At 34.9% G+C, this 20,583-nt stretch overlaps 1 protein-coding gene across 9 annotated transcripts in view; it reads right to left on the bottom strand.

Moving 5' to 3' along the window:
- The window catches only part of LOC111512666 (Protein phosphatase Slingshot), a 389,035-nt gene that overhangs the window by 9,589 nt on the left and 358,863 nt on the right, over nucleotides 1–20,583 (bottom strand). For 8 of the 9 annotated variants that reach the window (XM_074175278.1, XM_074175275.1, XM_074175279.1 and 5 more), the window contains one exon: nucleotides 3,693–4,157. In XM_074175278.1, coding sequence (XP_074031379.1) covers nucleotides 3,693–4,157 — 465 coding nt within the window. Of the gene's footprint in view, nucleotides 1–3,692; nucleotides 4,158–10,070; nucleotides 10,296–20,583 lie in introns of those variants that run through there. The other variant, XM_023168812.2, reaches the window with a different exon arrangement.

Here is a 20,583-nt window from a genome sequence, read left to right as displayed (position 1 = left end):
GTGTGATGAAATCGAAAACAGCAGGAGCCGTTTTCAAAATGAAGAAAAGAATCGCAATGTGATTTTTTTCGTTTTGGTTGTTTTTCAAAATACAATAAAATGAAGGATGAAGTTTTTATGTGGGAAAGAAAGTTTTTGGCTTTCTACTACTCCATCTGATACAAAAAAAAGGGATGAGAGAATCTTCCAAATAAAGGAAGGAAGTAATCAATTTGAAACTCTATACATGAATGTATAGATCATGCAAAGAAGTAACTTTCAGACACAAACTGAAAGAAAGTCCTCCTGAAACAGCTACTTTCATATAAACATTGAATTACACGAAAGAAAATAATTCTTTCGAAACAAATACTTCTATATGAACACTGAATTATAGAGAAGATACTTTTCTCTACTCAGTTTGTATTTCAAACATTTGTTGTGGAATAAGAATCAGATATCATTCACATGAGTTCTACTTTGAATGAATAGTTGAATTATTTTCTTTCGTGTAATTCAATGTTTATATGAAAGTAGCTGTTTCAGGAGGACTTTCTTTCAGTTTGTGTCTGAAAGTGACTTCTTTGCATGATCTACACATTCATGTATAGAGTTTCAAATTGATTACTTCCTTCCTTTCTTTGGAAGATTCTCTCATCCCTTTTTTTTGTATCAGATGGAGTAGTAGAAAGCCAAAAACTTTCATTCCCAAAAAATTAATCACTCCTAAAAATATAACCCCTTCAATTCAAGTTTTTATGTGTTCCATATAGACTTCCTTTTGGCTTCATAAAATTTTTAAAAGGATGTTTCATTCAATAATGGTCACCTTCAATTTTTCTATTCACAAACTGTCTTTCTGTGAAGTTTTGTAACCATTTCCATCCTGCATTCGGCCATGTATGACACTTTCATTTTGAATCGTTTCAGTTCAAGACGGCCATCATGGTTCGTCCATGTTTTAAAAGCACATATATGATCACACAAACGGCTGAAATCTAGAATATCAACCAAGACGGTCATGAAACCAAAGATTTCTTTACTACTTGAAAGCCGTCTGACTTGTCGTGACTTTTCCAAGTCTCCGAGAAATACCGTAGCCTCATGGGTCTTATTTCGTTTTTCCCCATGCTTTTCATGACACCCATTCCAACAATATTTTTCCCTGTACTAGTTTGTACAGGTCCCTTGCTGGATGAATGTCAAATTCTTTTGGACATAATTTGGGTTGTCCATACCAAAGACATTTTGAATAGATGTGCCTCTTTTCTCTCTTGTTCTCTTTTATCCTCGTCACCATTTTCTCTACAGCCATTATGGTATTCATTCCTCCTCTAAAACCAAATTGGTCTGTAGATTATTTTAACTCCCCTTTGCACCCAATTTGAATCCTATGACCCACCCGTTGGTATCCATACAAACTGCTACAGGCTGGCTTTTCCTTACAGCTTTTCTTTTTATCTACCTCACTTATCCAACGCCTAATCGAAGTATCACTCGAGTGATCGTCCTTGGAGAAGTACTTGTTCTGCAGAAACCTGCTGGTTTTTTCCTTCCCCTCGGTGAAGGTTCCGTCCTCTCTCGTGACGTTAGAAGGGATTTCCCTGGCTTTATCATCATTAAGGAGTCAGTAGGCGTGGTGCTATGGATTTTTATCCTGGATTCGCTCCACCCTCTCCCTCAACCAGACAATTGTAGCGTTTCAAATCATTCTTTTATACCTATTCCTTTCCTTCCTAAATTAATTAATTCTTCTCCTTGTATCTTCGTCCTTTAAACCTCTCTTCTTTTTCTTTTCATACACGCCTTCGTATGTTTTCCAGCTTCGCATTTCACCAGAACAATCATTCAGAACGATAATTCTCTCACTCCTAGATATGTGCTTCATGCAGGCTTCCTACATTTTCTCCTGAAACAACGCGGCTTCCTTTTCGATCTCTTCTAACATATCTAGCCTCGCTGGTCGGTAGCTCGATATATATAGTTCAATACCGACCCAGTTGGCTCCTCTTATATTCATCACCGTTGCTATCCATATCTTTGGTAGCCCCATCAAGCAGAACTCAACATCCGATGGAACACCCGGCCTTCACAAATAACGAACTACGAGCAGTAGCGGAGCATCTCGTAACGTAACGCAACGTAATGATTCGTAGGGTGGCCGAATGATGAATGAATCAAATAAACTTTTTTGGTTACCCATTCCAACATATCCTCTCCTCTTTCATCCGAGATGTTATCACCCCACATACGATAAGTACGTACGATGCACAGACAGAATCATTGAACATTCATTCTAATTATATAGTGTTAATCAAAATGTGTGATGGTAAAAACTATGGAATTAAATTTTATAAAGCTTTTGAAAGGACAATTTCTTTGGAATATACAGGTAAATGACTTAGAGATGATTTAAGCTTTCAAGTAAAAAAATTCAAAATCAAGTCTGTATTTCACTCCAAATTCTACCATTGGTTATACCATGATGAAAGTTGTCATCCACCGAATTGGTTGAAAATACAAGTATCATACATGCCCAAATGCAAGATATAAATTGCTACAAAATTCAGAAAAAAAAGGTCTGTATTGGGAACAAAAATATAAGCCACTGTGAATACTCTAGGTTAGGAAAAAAGGCACACATACAATTCCTTCATAAGCACAAGAATATCTGAAAATAAATGGAACTGTTTTCCAGGTCAAGTTCAAATTGATAAAATTAAAAAAATAAAGGAATGTTTAGTTACTTCAGGTATTTATTCAAAATCAATTGCCCTCGCACTGAAACATATAAATGAACATACATCAATTTATTGTTGAATAGTTCTTTCAGCAATATACATCTAGCTAAATGCTGTATCGGTATAATTTTGTTTTGTATTTACATAGTATCAGGATTTGATATCAGTTATCTTCAATAGGTGTTCTCTTTACATTTTCATATCTAAAAAAGCCCAAAATAAGACGTTAGAAGAAGTGTATTTTTTTTTTAATTTTTTTGACATTTACTTTCATTCAGGAGCATTAAGATATATCGATAAATCAGGGAGCAGAAAAGTCTTTCTTTACACTATGTGCTGTGCTTCTTTCGTCGTCAAAACATTCAATGATCTGTTTGTACTTACTTTTGACGGCGTGAATTCACTCCAAATATTACGTGTTATTTTTCCTTTTATGAGTAAAGTTTAGACATATGAGTATGTATGGAACTGACGACTTCGTCAACAACCGGCCTAATTACCACCGTAGAGAGACCTCATTTCTCCGATTTCCTTCTGAGACACTTTCTACTTGTCATAAATAGACTCTTTAGTCTCTTCCCGTCTCCCGTTGAAGAGTGCCGTTAGTGGCCACGACATTCCTTCAGTTGGAGGAAGCGGAAGTAAGGAAGTGTCATATGTCATATAAAATTTGTGGATGAAAAAGTGTATCAGAAGGGAAGAGAAATAATTAACCATGCTGTGCAGATATAATGATGATTTTGACAAACCAATATCAATTGTGGGAGAACCTTTGTGAAGATAGCACAAGCACTAACTACGCCTCGGATGAAACAAGAGTACTTGGAGTATTGTAAAAAATTGTCGCCATTCTCAGTTCAATGCCAATTATGATAAAATTTGTGATTCTTTGAAATACGTCGACTGTTTGTTTTTAAATCACGATTAACACCCATGACAAAGCACAAATAGGCAGAATCTTAATTTACTAACCCATTCTTTTGCAATTCCTCGTAATTGGAAGCATTCCATTCGGAACCCAAGTACACGTGGTCGAATATCTCGGTCGGGGCGTCCATCTGACCGAGAATCACCAGTATTTCCTGATCAATGAAAGACTTGTACGCCGTCAAATCCATATCCAACTCTTCTTCCACCTTCGTTCTGATCGCCTTGCTAGTCACCTCGTCCAAATCAACGGACATCATAATCTCCTTCAAGGTAGCACGTATCACTTTTTCCGTTTCCTCCGTTTCCGATGGCTTGGTGCGAATGGAATCAGGCGAAGGTGGTCGCTTCGACTCTAGGTTATCCATGGCGTGCCACTCGTTGAGGCAGGATCGGTCAGATTCGATTCGGTTCTCATAGTACTCCACCCAAGAGTGCGTCAGGCCGCCCTGGAAATAATTCTGCTCCCTCGCTTTGGCGCTCACTTTGTGTAAAGTTTGTAAAGCTGACCTGAAAAAAGATAATGTCGATTAGGCAAAATTCGTCATCCACTATCAGGATAGAAGAAATCTGGTGCTTCTCATGCATGTACCTATCCGAATGGTCCCAAAATATTTTTGTTATATAGATCAACGTAGAAGCAGACTCAAAAGTTGATAAGATAACATAACTCTATGTAGGGTTGAATTTTTTCGTATCAAGAAACAAAGGCGCACCCAGGAATTTGTTGGGGCAGAAGAGAGACTAAATCGAGGGCTAAACCTGCACATTTAATTTTGGCGCCATGTGAGTTATTTTTGCTCTGAAAAAGTTGAATAGTTTTCCCAGGTTACGAAAAAAACAAGAACTTTCAAGTGGTTCTTTACATATGGAATAAAGTACGAACGTTTGCTTGTGAGAAATTAGAAACTAAATATTATTGATATTTTAGGTAACGTACACACATGTCCATTTTGGGACAAAACAATTAACTTCCATTTTTCGATATTGGCATGAACAAATAAATGAGTAATTTCAAACACATCGATCCTCAAATGACAAGAAACGATTGCTGTGAGACACTCTATCACTTTCCAATGTGCGACGGCAAGAAGACCACATATCAACAGCACGAGTCTTGAAATTATTTATCACCTACGCAACAACTACAAAGGACTAACGGACACAGAACGTCATTAAATAAAAATCGATTAGTGTGAAAGTCGGTAAGAGTATAAGTTCGATTATTTTTCGAACGTTCATAATCGATGTGTGTGTCGTTAGGCTACTGACACACATCGATTTTGGACGGTCGATAAAAATGCGATTGCACTATTATCGATCATGCGATATTTTCACACAAAACAATTTTTGTTCGATGACGTTCTACGTTTTGTAGCCGCTTATAGGGGTTACACGAGAGAAGAATACTTTCAAGACTCGTTTTGTTGCCATCTTATTACACCGCGCCTCATAACTGAATGTTTTGAAAATTCAAAAATATTTGCGATTCTCACGGCAGTTATCCATTACGGTGGAAGTGGCAGACTATCGCTAATGAATGTACACTCATTTGATTTCTATCGTGGCGTCATTTTATCGACCGTTCAAAACCGATGTGTTTGTCGGGACACAATTCCTAAATTATCCTAGGAAAACAATGGCCATCCTCTTCTGGTTCGGTTCTGTGTACATTTAATTTCTGTGAAGAAGATTATATTTAATTTCTGTGAAGAAGATGTCATTGAAAGTTATTGAAAACCACAGTACCTTCAATCCATCCTAATTTGCTTGAGAAATTGTTGAAACTTGTGACCTCACTGAGAACCAATCCCATTGAAAATAGTCAGAAATTATCAAAAATTATTAAAAATATAATTGAGGAATTTTCAAAATGTTAGTTGAAGAACATACTCAAAAACTGAAAATTTATAAAGCCAGAAAAAAATAAAAACCATTTTCCGAAACTTCTGTTTTTCCGGATATCTCCGGATATACTCGGGATTTCAGAACTTTCTCAACGGGATATTGTTAGACAGGTAAATGCGCAACTTTGCTCCAATTTAACCATTTTCGTTTCTCTCATTGTTTCCGAGATCCCAATGGTGAGGATCAAATTTGAAACACCCTGTATGGAGGGGCAATAGAAATTTGAAAACACAAAAACAATTTCAATCAAAAAGAAAACGGAATCAATATCAATAAAGTCTGTCTACCTGCAGTGAACTACACTCTTAAAAAGGGGGTCGTTGAATTCGACCATGAAAAACAAAGCCGCACCCACTACTAATGGAACAAAACTGGAGAATCCAACCGTAAATGCAGTATACTCTGTGAAAAAACAACCCGTGCCTCATCGGCTTCGAAATTTTCTCTCAGTAGTAGATGAAACATCGGACCTGTAGATCATGCAGACCATGGCCAACAATCCCGGAAAATATCTTTGACACAATTACATCCGGGCGGAAAACTTCATACTCTCTGCTATAAATTAGTTTAGTAATATGTACGGGTTATCAATCGAACATAGTTCATCATAATTATCACTAATAAACGATAAGGATATTAGAAACAGTTACAAGCCATTCTTTGAAAACGGTTTGTCGAGTTGTGGAAAAAAAAAACAGAATTATGCCAAAGTCACTTTCAAATTGGAAAAATATTAAGATTGAAAAAAAACAAGTTGCAAATAATTCATTTTATCACCGGATATTTGTTTTCCTTGAAAAATTTAATACACGGTATATTAATAATGAAGCCTTAGACTGTAAAATATATACTTAAGAAGTACACTAAGTTTGTAGAAGGAAATATGCCACATGCTCTTTGTATTCCAAGGTTAACGAGTACAAATTGTTGTTTATTCATCTGCGTATTTATCTTCTCAGAGTGTCAATATATGTGGAAAAAAATAAAAGGTAAAACTAGAACCTCTGGCGAAGAATAAATACGAAACAATCACTTTTCTGAATCACCAGAAATGGAAAACTATTCTCGACGTCAATGAAGTTCGCTTCTTCCGGAAATGAAAAAAACTGCCATTGCCTCCATTGTTGCAAGATGGAGATGCAAAAGTAAAGTAAAACACAGAAATAGGTCTACAACAAGTTTCTGATAGGTTTATCGATTCCGAGACTCGTAGTAAAAAATCAGTGGTTTTGAATTTCAGATCCTTTCTCAATGTAACACTATTTGTTGCTTCATTTACTGGAATCGGAGGTTCGCCATATACACGGTATTCCATATTTGATGGTCTATTAGACGTATCTAGGGAACAAAAAAAGATGAGAGTTTTAAATTTTGGTTACCGATGTAAATGGTTGTGAACTATCGTTTAAACATATTTTTATCACCGCAATATTGCCACATCTATATGTAACAGACATCAACCTGGAAAATTCAAATAGAACGCCCTATATATTATAGCATTTTTGAATTTTGCATCAAAATCCAAATTACTTTTGTTGAACATGTTCTATACTTATCTCCCATCGTTTTCAAAATATTAATTATTTTGTAATTTTTTTTGGCGAAAACATGGTATTTTTAATATTAAATATCGCATGAATTAACTGATACATCGGACTCAACTTCTGGCAACATTGAGATAAGTTATGGTGGTTGTTAGTTCGGTATGAAACTTAAATCTTATTTCAAACAGAGTGTCTGAAAAATACGTTTCAATAGGTATCTTCGATAAACGACCATAACTAAAATTTTTCAAATGGAACAGCCTGTATATTATTCAACTTTCGAATTCAGTCAACTAATGTGAACAACTTTAATCAACTATGTTCTATACCTATCTCTGACCGTTTATGAGATATGAATTCTTCTATAATGTTTTTGCTTCTATTCGGTGAAAAATGTATTATTGAACATATGGAATAATGAATAATGACTTTACATTGGTTCAGAAAGAGTTAATAGAATACATGAATGAAACTTCATAGTGGGTGTATGACAAACATTACTATTTCGACACAAGAACGAACGGTTTTCAAAATTAAATGATTAATTTCACACTAGAAAACAAGAAATAATATTGTGAAACTAGCTTCGCAATAATTTGACATTTGACACTGTTATGACAAAAATTCAGTGGCTCAGGTGCTTGAAATGCGGACCATTTACTTGTAAACATTGATGGATTGATGTTATTACGTGATCAGTCGTGGCTCTGCGGATTTCCGATGGCTTGATTTCCTCGAAGACACATCTAACCCGATTATTCAGTTCCTGTTTCGTATTGATAGGTGTTCTATATATCTTTTCTTTGATTTTCCTCCAGAGGTGAAAATCTAGGGGACTCCGATCCGATGATCGAAGCAGTCAAATCCAAGGACCCAAACGACGTATCCACCGATCTTCGAACATATCAGTTAGTTCCCTACTCACTTCACGTGTGCAATGTCTATGGGCTCCATTCAACTAATACCATCAATCACTCACAGTCGATCTCAGAATATCTAAATATTTTTCGGAAGTCAACTTTATCATTCATAAGCATACAAAAAACATTAAAACTGAATTTTTGTTAGAATCCCTTTGCTCAAAAGTGATTATTTTGACAGTTGAATATTCCCTCACGTGAAAATTGTGATTCATCACAATTTTTTTCAAAAAGTTTGGATCTTCGTATGTCTGTGCCATTTTGCAAAATTCTACCCGTTTTCGTGGAGCATCCCAATGCAAAGCTTGCAGCCTAATTGATTTATAATCGTGCATATTATGTTTTTGCAAAATTCTCCATATAGAAATTTGAGATATTCCTAAATCAACCGCAGCACTAGATACTGATGCATGAGGATAAGCATAAGAATATCCTAAAATGTTTATTTCATTTTTCATATCACCAGTCACCGGACTTTCTACTTCGATATGACAGTTCACGTTTGAGGATGCTATTGTATAGTGAAACGCGTGTCGCGGTTTTGGTAAAACCCTTTATAGTGAAAATCATACAATAAACTGTATTAATTAGTTTTAAACAAGTTATTTTCAAATCCATTTTTTTGTTTTTTAAATCAGACTTAGATGATGACACACCATTACCCTTGCCGAAATTCGTTTGCGAAATTCAAATTAACTTTCTTGATATTCCAGTAGATGATTGGAAATAAAAAAAGTTTCGCCATATGTATTGAATTTTTCAGACTGGTTTAATAATATTCAAAAGTATTTCTTGGAAAAACAATCTCAGTTTGTCACAATAATTTTCAATCTAAAAGAGTGAATTTTCGAAGCCCGACACCTACGTCATTTTTGCAAGGGTGAAATTTCAAGAATGTGTGTATTTTTATTGGAAATTTTATGCTTGCACAGGAGCAATTTTTTCAAAATAGTTCATATCTCATAAACGGTCAGAGATAGGTATAGGACATTTTGATCAAAGTTGTTCACATTGGTTGGCTGAATTCAAAAATTTAATAATATACAGGGTGTTCCATTTGAAAAAATACTTATGGTCGTTTATCAAAGATACAAATTGAGACGAATTTTTCAGACACTCTGTATAAAAAAAGATTTGAATTTCATTCCAAAATAACAACCACCATACCTTATCTCAAAGCTGCCAGAATTTGAGTTCGATGTATCAGTTGATTCATGCGGTATTAAATATTAAAAATTCCATGTTTTCGCCAAAAAAAATTACAAAATAATCAATATTTTAAAAACGGTGAGAGATAGGTACGGAATATGTTCAACAAAAGTAATTTGGATTTTGTTGCAGAATTCAAAAATGATATAATATATAGGGTGTTCCATTTGAAATTTTCAAGTTGATGTCTCTTACATGTAGATGTGACAACAATGCGGTGATGAAAATATTTTCAAATGATAGATCATAGCAACCTACATCGGTAACCAAAATTTTCAGCTCTCATCTTTTTTTGTTCTCTAAATACGTATAATAGACCATCGAATATGGAATACCCTGTATAATCAGAGATATTTTGTCTTTCATTTCTGAATGATAATGAAAATTTAGTTGAAGCTGGAATGATTCTGCAACGTTACATGGCTAAGTGGCGCGAGGAGTAATTAATATTCCATACCCAGGACACGATGCTAATGAACAATGTAGTCGATTCTGCCGGCACCCAAAAAAAAAACATTTAGGATTGATACCGAGGCATGATATATTATTCTGTAGCTCTTTGAACCATACCATTAGCAGCTTTGAAATCATCTCCCACATTTCCAGAAAGAAAATTGCTCTAGAACTAAGTTTCATCAGTATATAGGTGAGACATTTGATTTGAAAAAAGGTAACTTGCGAAACTTTGCATTAAGAAAGGTACCTAAGTTAGATAATCGAAAACTGCAGCTGACTGTTTTTTGTCAAAATTTCTATTTCTATTATCCATGATGCTATTGTCAGTTAACCCCGAATAAGGCGTACCATCTGGAATATTAATAAATTCATTCGAATCTCCATACCTGTCAGCATTCCATATCCTCTCGCGAAATCCGTCGTTTCTGTGTACCACCATTATAACAAAACAGTTGAGTCTATTCGCACGAACCACGAAAGGACGCAATGCTTGCTAAGATTTCCGCAATTAAAAGTTAACTCAATCAACCAATCGCGCAGGGACGACCGGCTTGAATCATTAGGAGCAAAAAGCGAACCGCCGCACAGCTGCACTCATCGAAAGAGACTGAGACGTCATTGAGGGTACCCAACATGGAGATCTCTACCTAGTACCACCAACACAAAAAACCCGCGCTCCGACACCATATATAAACGCATGGCTTTTTCAAAATGGAAATGGACCAGATACTTCTCCTTTCTCTCGTTCAAGAAACCCCACATTTTTGTCAACCCGCGTTTTGGGTCGATGAAATAACACAAGTTCTAATTTATTGTTTGCCTTTCGAAATATCTGGGATCGAAATATTAGAAATTGCAGTCAATACAAAAATCCAATAACCTAAGAGAAACACCAACAAAAAAATTGAGTGTGTGCAATTAAAGAACATAATCCCAAGGAAGTGGCAACGATAAGGTTATAAATATCCCTAGTAGGCTTATTTAGTTATATAAAATCAACTTCGACAAAATCGGTTAACCGGAGACTACAATAAATACTTCGGTCGACTACATGCCAGGAGTAACAGTTTTACGTTTCATTAACTCGATGTTTTGTCAGTAGAGATCTTTAGAATAGTTACCTACTCATGAAAGTGCAGTTAACAGCTCAGTTTGTAAAGTTTGTACAACCAACGTTTGAGCCCATTTGATAATAGAACTGAGGGTAAATTCTTGTACCTAGCTTAAGTCGTAAGTCGCAAATAATAAGAAAGCGTACGTATATATAGGCAATAAATTATTAATTTTCACTGGAAATATTCATGCACGAGCATACACACTTAGCGATATTCACACTCATGATATCAATGTGGACGAGTTGTCAGGTTCTGAGTAGTAACAAATGAAAAGCATGAATTTACAAATTGCGAAATGAGACTTGAAACTAGTGCATAAATGCAACATTAGTATCTATGTATTACTTTAGTATCTGTCTCAGTTTCAGTTACCTTATGCGGTAAAAATACTCTTTCGTTTCAATCTACAATTCTTCATTTTACAATTTACATATTCTTTCTTTTTTAATTCTTTCCACCTCAAGTTTCTATTTATCCATATTTTTTTCGGTATTCTTATTTTTTGTTAACGCGTTTTTGTTTCAAAAATTGATTCTATGAAATCTCCTGAAGCTAACAGGTTTATACCCACCATTTGACCTTTTTGAAATAATTTTCAGTTCATGCTTTGATGTATAATTTCGTACTTTGGGCCTCATAATTAAAATACCCTATTCAGTGTTTTTTTGGAACGTGTGTGCTCCTTAATTTTTTTAACATTAGTATGTAGAATTAATTAACATTTGGGATATAAAAAATGTTCATGACCCCTGTCAGAAATGTTATAGCAGAAATGATCAACTGTCTTTCCAAATGATACTAAACTTCCTATGAAATACATTTGAAATAACTTTTATCGAATTATAGGGGTTTTGAGTTTCCTTTCAAACACACCCATTTTTTTGCCTATCACGTTGAGTTTTGAAAGTGATACCATAACTTTTAATCTTTCAATAGTTTCACCGCATTTTTTATGGGTTTTAAGTTTACACATTTCATCATCAGTCGCATATTCATAAGTTTCATAAGAATTATCGCAAATTTTTATTGTACAACAAATTTTATTGTCAAACTGAGAAATATTACTTCATAATAGGCATTCACCAGGTAATATTGACATTGATACTATTTGAATATTTTTAACGAGAATGAACTTCCAAGGAAAGCAAGAAGGTATACGATAAATAATAGGGCTCTTTCAAACGTAACTTTACAAAATATTATATAGAAAAATACTCCTGAGTTTGAAATACTGTGTCAAATCCTTAGTCATTTGACTTGACTTCGTTAAGTTATGCTAGTATTTGTTTACACAATCAACAGAATATTAGTTTTTGCACCATCGAAATAAAATAAATAGTGTATAGTCAAAGGTACGAATCAAGCGCGATTGAAATTTGAGTGAGTCAACAATGCATTATCCTAGTTCAGCTTGAAAATGTCAAGAAACTTCTGAATTGCTAGTAAGCAAGAAATTCTGCGGTAAAACCTCATTTTCCATCACTCATCCATTTCAAATTGAAAGGTTTTTGTAAATTTCTGCATAGAAAAAAGCAGTTCGGCAGAAAAAAATCACCTATGAGCAGTAGATTCAAAACGGCTCTCGACCTAGAGGTCCATGGATTCCCAATCCACTAGATATTTTCCTCACGAGAAATTTTCTAGTTAGGGGTGGATTAATTTTACTACGAAACATGGCGAAGGGACTGCGCCGTAATGATCATCAGGTGGTTGGAGAGTATAGAATGACATAATTTAATAATGAGCCCAAATCAGGGATAGCTCCTGAAGGATTACCAACAGTTAATGTATGCCTTTTCACATAGTGTTCATTCTACATCAATAAAAGCATTCATTATTTAAGGTTTAAAGTTTATTGTAGCTTAGCGAATGCTGTGACATACCCGACCAATAACTACTCCTCAAGCCTGTATATGATCATCTGAGTCCGTGAAATGTGTTCCCTTTGTAGACACAGAGAAACTTGCACTTCAAAAGCAAAATGGAAGATTTTTCACTTCGAAATTAGAAAAACCATTTCAACAGTTTTTTTTTCCAAAGCATGTTCATTATATAATAGTTCCAACAAATTCGACACCTCTCATGCCCACAACAGATTCCTAAAGCCCTTAAAGCTTAAGATAACAGTGGTGTCTCGTGAATACCGTATATAAAATACTCATTCATGCCAATGGATAAAGGCTAGGACCGCATATGCCGCATTGTTGTCTCATTTGCCCCGTAGAAGATCTTTCATCTGCAGTCAGAAACCTCTATACCTCTATAATGGGCTGATTCGACCTGTAAAAAAACGAAGATCAGGTGATTTGATAAGTCGAGGTATTCAATATTGGCTTTTGCCCATTTTATCGGCCATTTGAGCAGCAGCCTTGAATGAAAATGACTCATTCCTGTTTTTTCATGATGAAGGTGGATGCAGAGGAGGGAATTGAAACTCCTGATTACTTTAAACTCTTTGAAGGTTCCTGCCAAAATAATTATATTATGCACATAATTCAAACTCAAAAGTCCAAGGCCTAGATGTCATGAAGAGAAGTATAACCATGAATAAAAGTGCAGCTCTTCACGAGTCCAATTTATTACTCCAAAACGGCAGGTACACTTGTAGCAGCAAGCTCTTACTCGAGAGTTCCGATGAAAAAATTTATCGGAGTTGTGATATATTTTTCAAATAAAGTTTGTGGAGATCAAATCGTGAGATGTAGTTTTTGAAATTATCGAAGTATGATGTAATGCCACTTGCTACGGATATATATCTTCTTCTAGATTACCTCATGAAAGTGACGTTTCATCCTAAGGTAAGTGTTTCCGTCATTCAAATAGTTCATGATACCTCCATGTATGAGCTCCACATTTCCTCAACATCTGTGTTTTTCCGACCTCTATTATGGATGTTCGGTAAGTGTTCCACTAATAAGTATTCAATACCTCCGGACTCAGAGCAGCGTTATCGAAGTACGCAGTTCATTGTACTCAGGTTATCGAAGCTCTCTATAGAAAGCATCGAACTAAGCTAGAATTGAACTGTACAAGTTTAGTGACAAATGTATTTTCCGAGCTTCTTTAAATAATAGCAGAATTCAATATTCAAACTTTATAGCAAATACTGGCATTTGTATCACATAAAAGAAGTGCTGCTTGGTGGTTATCTTCTCTCGTTATCTGACGGATATGTCAAACCGCTTTTTGTGGATTTACCAACCTGCGTAGTCTGTCTATTTCCACTGGTGCAATAATGCAGTCTCCTTTCCAACCAAGACACCGGTTGGTGTACGTGTCACTTCCATCACTTCACTGGCAGACCAAAAGCGTGAACTTGAAAGAGACGTTGTCAATCAAATAATCAAATATGGCATGATGCCGCAATAACGAAAACAACACGTTAAAAAATATGTATATATTGCTGAATGACTTGCGAATTGGGCCATATATGTGAAACAATCAATTCGTGGGAAGGAAATTAATCAGCCGACAAAAGATTCGGGTAGTTTCTGTAATTTGCAAAACCTAATTTGGCTGATATCAATGTCAAATGAATATTTATTGTTTTGGCATCTAAAATTTCAATAATAAACATTACGTAGACGAGTACAAAGAATACAACAATATATGCATAGACGAGCTCGATAAAAAAATATATTTAACTTCGCATTTGATAGTTTAGCAGTGGCACGAAGAGTTTTTTGTACGACATCGATCGTTACTTGATGAATATCTGAATTGAAATCTAGTTTTCTATGGAATCCAGTTGACTGTCATATTCTCATGAATCTACAGTAACATTGTTGGAAAAGGTAGGTACAGTACCTATATTTCCCTGTTCGGGAATGCTGAATAAAGAAGTGAACAACTCGGAACAACTCAGTAGATTTGAATCTCAATGTCAATAAATGATATAGATGTCAATTCATTCAGAATAGAAAATTATTCAATTAAATAATTTCTGGTGATATATGAGGCTAGTTTTCAATACTTGGATTCATCACCAAAAGTGAAATGTTGAAATAATGAAACTAATAAGTTGGAAAAATAATTTACAGACTCACTTGTAGAATGGGAGATATATGTGGAGCAATTAATTTGTGGATAACCAATTAATACCAACACTTATACATAAGTGACGTACCTGTTAGTACCTAACCACACCGGTTAGTATTACCTAAATACTACCTGATTTTGATTCAATGTTAAACTACCTGTTTTTTTAATACCACTAATTTGTTATGTATTTCCTCTATGTTAGTGATTATCTCCAGTATTTATCTCATTTATATTTAGAATTATTACGTTCGAAATAGGACCTCTGTCGCTATTCGTAGAGCTCATTCTGCACTTTTCGATTTCCAAGACTCTCTAGTGACTCTCCTCGATAGGGAGACTTAACAAATTGTCTCTGGTCTGGATTTCTGGCCATCATGGCCTGAAAGGCAATGAGGCTGCTGATTTCCACACAAAGAAGGGTGCTGCAAGCAGCTTCATCGGACCAGAACCTTTCATTGGCATCACTTTAGGCTTTGCCAAACAAGTATTGAACAATAAATTGATGGATGTAGCCGTTGTTACTACTTGGTAGGAAATCATAATGAAGAAAAGAGAAATGAAACTTTCTATGTTTTTACCACTTTTATTTGTAACTAACGTTGCTGCAGTTTATTGTATATTGTATAAGTTTGAAAATGTCCGTATAGGACGAAACTGCAGTAACGTAAGTTATAAATAAAAGTGGTAAAAAACATAGAAATATTGAACACCTGGATAGAAAGAAGATTTGACTTCTGGCAGAATCTTCCAGGATTGGCTCACTCCAAGGCGTTTATTCACCATTCAAAACTTGATACCAAACAGTTGTTGGACTACAGTAGCAATGAACTACGATGTCCTGAAGGACCACTCACCATAAAACTAATAGGCTTCGTTAAGAAGCTGGGTTTATTTGGTCGAGTGTGAATAGTTGTGAGTCACAATAAACCCTTGCGGGTTGCGGTGGAGGGTCGAATAAACCCACTCACTTTGGACCTAACCTTCAACTGAATATTGTCTATATATTGTCTGAATATTGAATATTGTTCTAAGCAAGGTTCTTTAAGTTGTTAAATGTAGGTTCAATTTTCCGCTAAAACCGTAAAATGAAAAAAGGAAATGTTCAACAAAATGTTGAGTATGTGAAAACGTTTACAAGTGACCTTCGAGTCCTTCGTAAATAATTTTGATATCTTATATTTGAAAATCGATAATGTTTTATTACATCCCAGCTTAAACATTGGAAAAGTACATGACGTAACATTTTTCTCATTAGGAAGAGATCTTGCAGAGACCTGATCGAAAGGCAACTATGAATACTTTCAAAAATAATTATAACCATATCCCATAAGTCGCCTTATTTATTAGAAAGATTCAGAGCTGGTTTAAACTTCAGGAATCTGAAAAATGCTTTATTAGCTACACCTCTGTCAAATTATACAAGGGCAATTCATGCCCTTGCATAATTTGACAGAGCTTCTCAATTGGTTTACTTCAATTTCCTTTGGTTTCAGTGAAATGTGGAGTTATTCAAGAAAGTATGGTACAAGTTTGAATTTTTCAAGTTTCTTTGTTTGTTCCCAAATATGTTTCAATTCTAGAAGCCTAAATGACCAGGATCCAATGCCTAGACTATAATTATTGAATAAAGGACACCAAAGCTTGACCAATTTCCGAACTGAATGGAGGTGTAACGAGAAGGCTGATGGCCATATAAGGACAAGTTTCTCGAGACTATCGACTTGCCGATACCGCCAAAGTTAACGGTAGAAAGTAATGGATGTACATTTCAACCGAAGACATCGAGTCCCATTCATGTGTGTCTTGGGACGCAGAAAAAAGCACAAAATGCGGGACGAACGGCAGATACGGTGTGCATTTTATATCAGTTGTGTGAAATAGTAGTGGAGATGGGACAGAAATGATGATTAAGCAATGAGCATTCCTTGGTGAAATTTGAGCAGGTAGCTACTTGTATGTAATAATAATAAATGGGCTTTATTCATTGACTTACATTGTTTACAAAGAAGAAGTAAATATAAAAGTCAATGAAAGGGCGAAGTAATTATCGTTTTTATTGACTGAAATACAAATTTAATGAATACATAATAATATGACAATACAAAATATATAGAAAAGAATGTCAGTCAAAAGTCAGAGTTCAAGCTAGTCGGCAAAAGAGTAGATGCACAAATGGACGTTTAATAATGTGAAATACTGATGCAGTTATTTGGATCAGATTTTTTTAAAAAAAGATGCTTCAATTCATTTCTGGCGCAAGGAATTTGTTCAAATGTTTCCTTGAAAGTGGTTGACAATGTTTCATAGTGAATTTCATTAGTTCGGACTTCTATTCGGACATATGATATAATATGATTTGAAGTCCCTGAAAGAGCAGAGAAAATTGAAAATTAAAATGAATAGCTGAAAAAAACAATTATATTAAGCAAAAAGAAACCTGAAATTGAATTACAATGAAATAAAAAAAAATTCAAGATTTCAGGCCAAGTTACTTCACGACGTTTCGATCGTTAGTATCCATAATCATCTTCGGGTGATCACATTCAGATCACATTGTATCATGTTAGATAATAGAACTGATGAAGTTAAAGGATTTGATCAAAATTTCATTTTTAATGTATTTCTTGAATAAAGTCAATGGTAAGTCTTATAATCAGGTGGAATATTATTCATTAACCGAGTTACATAATAAGAAAATAAACCTTTGAAGAGAGCTGTTCTCTGGCTTGGTATAGTTAGCGTTGATTGGTATAGTTAGCGATCGAGATTGCATTTCTCCTCCTCTCTTTCGTCGGATGGTTGTTGCTTCATGTTCAGACGCAGTTGACGAAAGTTGTATTTTAGCAACACGTGTTTCACTATGCAATAGCTTCTTTAGGCGTGTTCAGTACAAACATTGTTTTCATGGATTTTCATCAAGTATCGGCCAATTCTATCCTATTTTGTACGTAATTTCTGAGGTATTCTTGGATTTGATACTGATTGTTTTAATCTTTTATGTATTCCTTTTTTTATAATACAAGCATTTCTCCTCACATTAATGGGGTAAAAGTATACTAGTGGTTTAAGTAGAAAAAATGTCAACTGAGTCGTGACAAAAAGATATCAAATCAACAAAACACTAACACATTGTTATGATTTTATATTTTTTCTCATTATCAGAGAATGATCTCACTTCAAGAATCTTTCAAATCATCATCAAATTCTTCTACAAAACTTTTTCTTTTTTCAAAGCACAGAGATAAACCATGAAGCCATAAAACTGAAGGCTTCTACAAGTCAAAATAGGGAGGAAACTTAAACGGTTGCACGTGCGTTTCTACCGTACTTCCCTAGGGTTACAGATAGAATCGAAAAAATCCTAAGGAAGCATAACATAAAAACAGTATTCAACCCCACCAGGAAAATACAGCAAAGCCTGAGATCTGCCTCTTGAAGATGTGAAACTACTTGCACCCGAGCATGGATACCACAGTCACACGCTTGTACGGGAATCCATAGAACATACAGAAAACTACAACAGAAAAGAGGAGGCGATAACTAACCGGATTTGGAATCCCATACTGAATTATGCTAAGATGGCAGCAGTGCAACACAATGTAACAGGTAATAACACTTCGGCCAATAACAACACACCAACTAGAAAGGCGGGCTACCTGTATCAACATTAATACAGCTTACGAACTAGAAATCACTAGTCATCGGTGAACCATCAGGAAGAATAGACCTCTGAAGAAGCCATCCATTCGTCCTGGCGAAACGTTAGGATACAGTTCCAAACCACACCATATTAGTATATTGGTTATTAAATGCTTCAACAATTATATGAACTAAAAAAGAACACTGGTAATACACATAATTTCGTAGCTCCTCGCCTAAACGTGTTTTATGATTGTAGTGAAATTATTAGTGACCCTAGCCTACTATCACTAATCAGCTTCCATGATTCAGAAAAACTTCCGTCATTTCTATCCTTGCGGAAAGATATGCCACCACAGGATATAGGAGGATAGTCGTTATCAGGTTCTGAAATATTTCCATTTATTATCAAATTCCTCTACTTGATTATCTCTTCAAATTATCAAATATAAAACTACAGACTGTTTCAAATTATGTTATTTTTCACGCTCATCAATATGAGAGAAACAAAAAACTACTAAGTAACGCATTTAAGACTTTTAGATTGAAATGCTATTTTGGAAAGCTATAACAGAAAGCTCCGTTACAAACGCGTTATGGTGGACTTTACTACTGTATATAGTTTATCCTATATGCATTTAATTGCAAAGTTTTCAAGCGATAAACATTATTGCTATTTGCCATGCCATGAATGAATAGAAAAAATTCACTTTATTGCAATTTTGGTGATCACTACCATTTTTCTGGGTAATTGACAAGCTTTTGTTAGCTTCACTTGTATGTTTGTTTGTTTGTAACCGACTCCTTGAACTTGATTTGGACTAACTTTAAACGGACAGATTTATTCGAAACTTTGTACACTCATCAAGAACCGATTACGATACAATAAATAATTTCATAAGTTCAACTCATTACCCTGATCAGGATCGCCAGGATTAAATAATTGCCTCAAACAGTCTCTGTGTGAGAGCAAGTGAGACAACGACACTTCTAAGCTTGTGTATATTTTTTGTATTGAAACAAAATGGCTTGAAATGACAAGCCAAACTAAAAAGTGGAAAATAAATAATAGTTAAAAAAAAACTGAAAAAACACGCTTCAATAGCAACACAAACTAAAAATGAATAATAATTCGAAACTAATTTAGGATTGTGTCCTATGGTTCGATGTAAATAATGACTTTTGATAAGTTTTTTGATGAGTTTTTTCTTCTGTATATTCCAGAATTGAAAAAGTTGAATTTATCAGACCATAATAAGACAATATGAAAATTATTCACATTCTGCCGAGCGTAATTGATATACCATTGACAAAAAACAAGTTTGTTTTCTGGATACCAGTCAACGAATGGTCGATACGAATGGGGGACGAATTTGCTTTTTAGAACCGTAAGAAACATAGGAATATTTGAAGAGGTTTGGAATGGAGTCATTTTTATTCCTCTTCTGATCAAAGATATCATTGATCCTACAGAACTCAAAATTCAATTCGGCATAGTATTCTGTTACCTTTGAAAAAAGTTTTTATTCAAGATATAATGTATCTTTGGCAACAATCGAAGCAAAAAAATACACATTCACATCTTTCAGATTCTTTTTGGTAATAAGGATTCCCGAGTAATACTGTTTCATTCCTCAACGAGAGTACCTGAAACAGCAAGATTTTCTGGAGTGATCTGACGAATCCTTATTTGCCACCCTAGTTCATTCTATAAATATCCCATCAAGTTCATAGTGCTACTTTTGGAATGTTATTTCGAACTATATTATTTTCTGACATATACTGAATTGGCATTTTGGCTAGATATAAGTATCAACGGCAAGAAAACGCATAGAGATCGGTACTCAATTTATTTGTTTTGGTGTTTTGGTTTTTCAAAAATATATCATCCCTACCAATTTGTTTCAGCTATGTTTGTTCCGAAGAAAATTTTTTTTGTGAAATTTTCTGTTTGAAATACTTTTACTTGGAATGACATCACGGTTATTCAAAATCCAAAATTATATGTATGAATTGCAACAAAACGTACCGAATACATACCTGGTTGAAAATGGTCTGATACAACGGTCAGCAACAGGCGGACCGCGGAGATATATATATATAT

Source organism: Leptinotarsa decemlineata, unplaced genomic scaffold (assembly GCF_025532065.1).
Source record: "Leptinotarsa decemlineata unplaced genomic scaffold, Ldec_3_MD MMD2_tig00001019_RagTag_RagTag, whole genome shotgun sequence".
NCBI lineage: Eukaryota > Metazoa > Arthropoda > Insecta > Coleoptera > Chrysomelidae > Leptinotarsa > Leptinotarsa decemlineata.
This window is presented reverse-complemented; position numbering and strand designations above follow the sequence as displayed.